Source organism: Mus caroli, chromosome 17 (genome assembly GCF_900094665.2).
Source record: "Mus caroli chromosome 17, CAROLI_EIJ_v1.1, whole genome shotgun sequence".
Taxonomy (NCBI): Eukaryota; Metazoa; Chordata; class Mammalia; order Rodentia; family Muridae; genus Mus; species Mus caroli.
The window spans coordinates 64,718,609-64,719,658 of record NC_034586.1 but is presented as its reverse complement, the minus strand read 5'-3'; the positions used below and the strand labels follow the sequence as shown (position 1 = coordinate 64,719,658).

At 44.0% G+C, this 1,050-nt stretch overlaps 1 protein-coding gene across 1 annotated transcript in view; it reads right to left on the bottom strand.

Moving 5' to 3' along the window:
- Positions 1 to 438: 438 nt before the first annotated feature.
- L3mbtl4 (L3MBTL histone methyl-lysine binding protein 4) overlaps positions 439 to 1,050 on the bottom strand; it is a 339,815-nt gene continuing 339,203 nt past the window's right edge. The window contains exons 17-18 of the mRNA XM_029470911.1: positions 799 to 965; positions 439 to 513 (exon numbers count right to left, since the gene is read on the bottom strand). Of these exons, the coding sequence (XP_029326771.1) occupies positions 439 to 513; positions 799 to 965 (242 nt within the window). The remainder of the gene's footprint in view (positions 514 to 798; positions 966 to 1,050) is intronic.

Below are 1,050 nucleotides of genomic sequence, written 5' to 3'. Positions count from 1 at the left end.
TCTGCAGAAAATTGCGAAAGTGTCAAAATATGAATTAAAACACCAACACTTTTTTTTTAAGGTTTCTTATGTCGTTCCCAAACATGCTGCTTACAGAATGAAGGCTTGGTGCAGTGGATGAGAACATTTGGAGCAGTTTCTAAAATATCCATTACTTATTTAGAGCAAAGCTGAGCTCTGGTCGTATTGTACAGAGATTCTTCTGAGAAATGTGTAGCTGCACCATGAAAGCCAAGTACCTTAATTGCCCCCTATTTCCTTAGGAAAAGACCCTGTCTCTTTGTGTCTTGGATGGAAACTTACAGCTCTTTCAAACCCAGGCTGAGCTTTGCCCCATCCAAAGAGAGTAGTTTGGCTCTTGGCCACCACAACCCTGTGCTCAGAGACTGGCCCTTTGTTATCCTAAGAGAACTCAATCGTGACACTGTGGTGGGATTGCTACAGGACCAGTTGTGTTAATTTCCTTCCCAATTCAGCAGAAAATTCATCAACAGATCTACCATGTTTGGGAATCTAAGAATTTAAGGGCCACAGTGGCTGAAGACATAGCATTCTGATTGTAAACGATCAATGTTTTCATCTGGCCAGATTTAAATATCAGTATAAGGACAGGGTAAACTAAAGGAAGACCTTAGCTGGTCACCACAGAGCCAGGCCTCCCATTGTGTCTGCATTGGAAAGTCATAGGAAGGAAACACCTGGGTGAAAACAGGATGTCTCTTTTCCTTTTCTCGATCTCAACAAACACCTCATCTCAGCAATTAAGCTTTCTACCCAGTAACTTTCTGCCCGACCTACCAATAATGCCCATTTATCGGCTGTCCCGTTGGTTAACCACAGTGACTTTCCTGGCTGCATTATGTGGCCACTGTAGAAGTAGAGAGCCCATGGTAAACGCTGATCTCCACAAGACTGGATCTTCCCTGACATGAACAGGACTGCAAAGATGATAGAGGCCTTTTCACCTTTAAAAATAAGAAAACTAAGGAGAAAAAAGCACCGGGGCAGCTGGGGCGCAGGGTCAGCTGACACTCGCCAGCTACCCACAAC